Here is a 2,325-nt window from a genome sequence, read left to right as displayed (position 1 = left end):
TCAGAGGCCTTTCCTGATTGCTTCAAACCATTTTCCAATTTCTTTCATATCACCATGTTTTAAGTTTTTCATGACATTTGTTGCTACCTAAATTTCTGTTTACTTTATTTATTTACTAGCTGTGTGACCTCAATTTCTCTGAGCCTTAGTTTATATTCACTGCCATATCCTTAGTGCCTAGTATGGCAGCTGGAATGTAGTAGCATTCAATGAGTATTTATTGAATAAATTTATTTATCCTTTCCCCTCTCAGTCATTGAAAAACAAACTAATGAATTGCCAAACTTGGGTGAAAATATTCTGATCACACAACTCAGGCACAAAACTCCCTTCAAAGTATTATTAGTCTGTGACTAAAGTGTAAGATCCAGCCCTTGGCCTCAGGAGCTTACCATCTAGTTAGTGGGATGTGACTTGAGTGATTTTTAGAACCATTGGTGGCTTATAAATCACTAGTGCAGCCTATGTCTTTCATGGATAAAAAGTGATACAGCCATAGATCAAACTAAGAAGGTATGTAGCTAAGAACTAATTTGAATGCAGCAGAGTCTAAATGAAATGAAGATACAGAAGGAGGGATTCAGCTGGGGAACCTTAAAGGAGACATAAGTTATTATAGAAAAAAGAGACCAGGTGCTAATGTTTGAAAAGCACTTAGAACAGTGTCTGGCCCATAGTAATACACACACACACACACACACATATGCGCTAAAACATATATATGTGTGTATATATATATGTACTAATTAATTAAAAATCCACAACTGATATTTTTATGCCTTCAGAACTTTATTTTTGCTTCTCAAAAAGATATAAAAATATAAAAAAACTTTATTCATAAATTTAACACAGGCTGCCCTTTCTCAAAAGCTCTCATAAGAGGGTCACAAAAAACTATTATTTGCCTGATATTAGGAAATACTATATACTAATTTCTTTTTGTTTTATTTATTTTTTAAAGACCCTCACCGATTTCTAGACAGAGAGAAAGGGAGAGGGAAAGAGAGAGAGAAACACTTATGTGAGAGTACAACATCAACTGGTGGCCTCCTGCATGTCCCCACTGGGGGTCCAGTCAGAAACCCAGGCATGTGCCCTGACCAGGAATAGAACCAGTAACCTTTCAGTGCATGGAACAATGCTCCAACCAACTGAGCCACACCAGCCAGGGTTATATACTAATTTTAGAAAGAGCATCAACAGGAGAACCCAAACTGAGGATCACATGGACTTAAGCAGATTGAACAAAGAGACCAATCCTCAGAAATATCCACAAAGAAAGATGACTGCACAGAATGGCCCTTCTGAGCACCTGCTTGGTGATGTGGGGCCTGCGTATGCTCTCCTTCATTGAAGACACAAGGTGGACAATTGCAGTTGGGCCTTTGGCTGAACTGTGACAAGGTGAACACCTTGTAGCCTGTCTCACCATCCTGGGTTGCGGTTTCTATTTCACTGACTTCTTTCATGGAGTAGGGAGCAGTGAGCCATGGGGAATACTGGGAGGCAGTGCATGACACTGGGAATGTGTACTTAGATGAGGTAGACTTCGAAGCATAGTGTATCTCAGTGCTGTACATAACCATTTCCTGAGAGATAGCCTTGGCCCTTATGCCACATTCGGTAACGCGGTAGGTAAACTTGTACATATGTGACTGAACATGATTGACAGGACAACCCAGGCCTAAGTGCAACTCATGAAAGTGTACACATACGTTGCTGTTCAACATTAAGGGGTGTACCATAACCATGAACCAGTCTATAGAGCAGAGGACAGTGATTGGATTTTGCCCAAAACAGGCCAAAAACAAAGAGGTGAGGATGACCATCCCTCCTATCAACGTGAAGACTTTCATCCCTGTAGCTGATCACGTAATGACTCTCAGGAAACAGGAAGATGTCTGGCGAGGATTTCTAGAGTACACAAAAACACAAAAGGCAAACCATCTTATTTCCTATTGAAAGTTCAAATACGATCATTTTTTAAAACAAAAGACCATTCCTAAAGCATTAAAAAAGGTTAAATGAATAGAACTTACATGTTCTCACCAAAAAAAGGTAAATATATGATATGTTAATTAACTCGATGGGGGGAATCCTTTCACAATGTATGTCAGATCATCACATTGTGTACTTTAAATATCTTACAATTTTATCCTTTAATTATACCTCAACAAAACTGGAAAAAGGGTAAAAAGAAAAGGAAAATGTTCTTGTGAAAGAGAACTGAATTTTAATTTCATTGTTGGAACTCACGTTTATGGATGATGACAATAGCTTCTTTAATTAAGTGACTTTACCATGCTGTTTTGGTATAAAACACAT

At 38.2% G+C, this 2,325-nt stretch overlaps 1 protein-coding gene across 1 annotated transcript; it reads right to left on the bottom strand.

Moving 5' to 3' along the window:
• Window positions 1–1,170: 1,170 nt before the first annotated feature.
• On the bottom strand, window positions 1,171–1,926 carry PLAC1 (placenta associated 1). The gene is given in 2 exon segments (XM_016198028.2): window positions 1,171–1,351; window positions 1,353–1,926. Coding segments are annotated over 2 exon segments (624 nt in total). The 5' UTR covers window positions 1,857–1,926; the 3' UTR covers window positions 1,171–1,231.
• Between the last annotated feature and the right edge of the window lie 399 nt (window positions 1,927–2,325).

Source organism: Miniopterus natalensis, chromosome X, assembly GCF_054644295.1.
Source record: "Miniopterus natalensis isolate mMinNat1 chromosome X, mMinNat1.hap1, whole genome shotgun sequence".
Taxonomy (NCBI): domain Eukaryota; kingdom Metazoa; phylum Chordata; class Mammalia; order Chiroptera; family Miniopteridae; genus Miniopterus; species Miniopterus natalensis.
The sequence above is the reverse complement of the archived record's forward strand: the minus strand, read 5'-3'. Positions and strand labels throughout refer to the sequence as shown.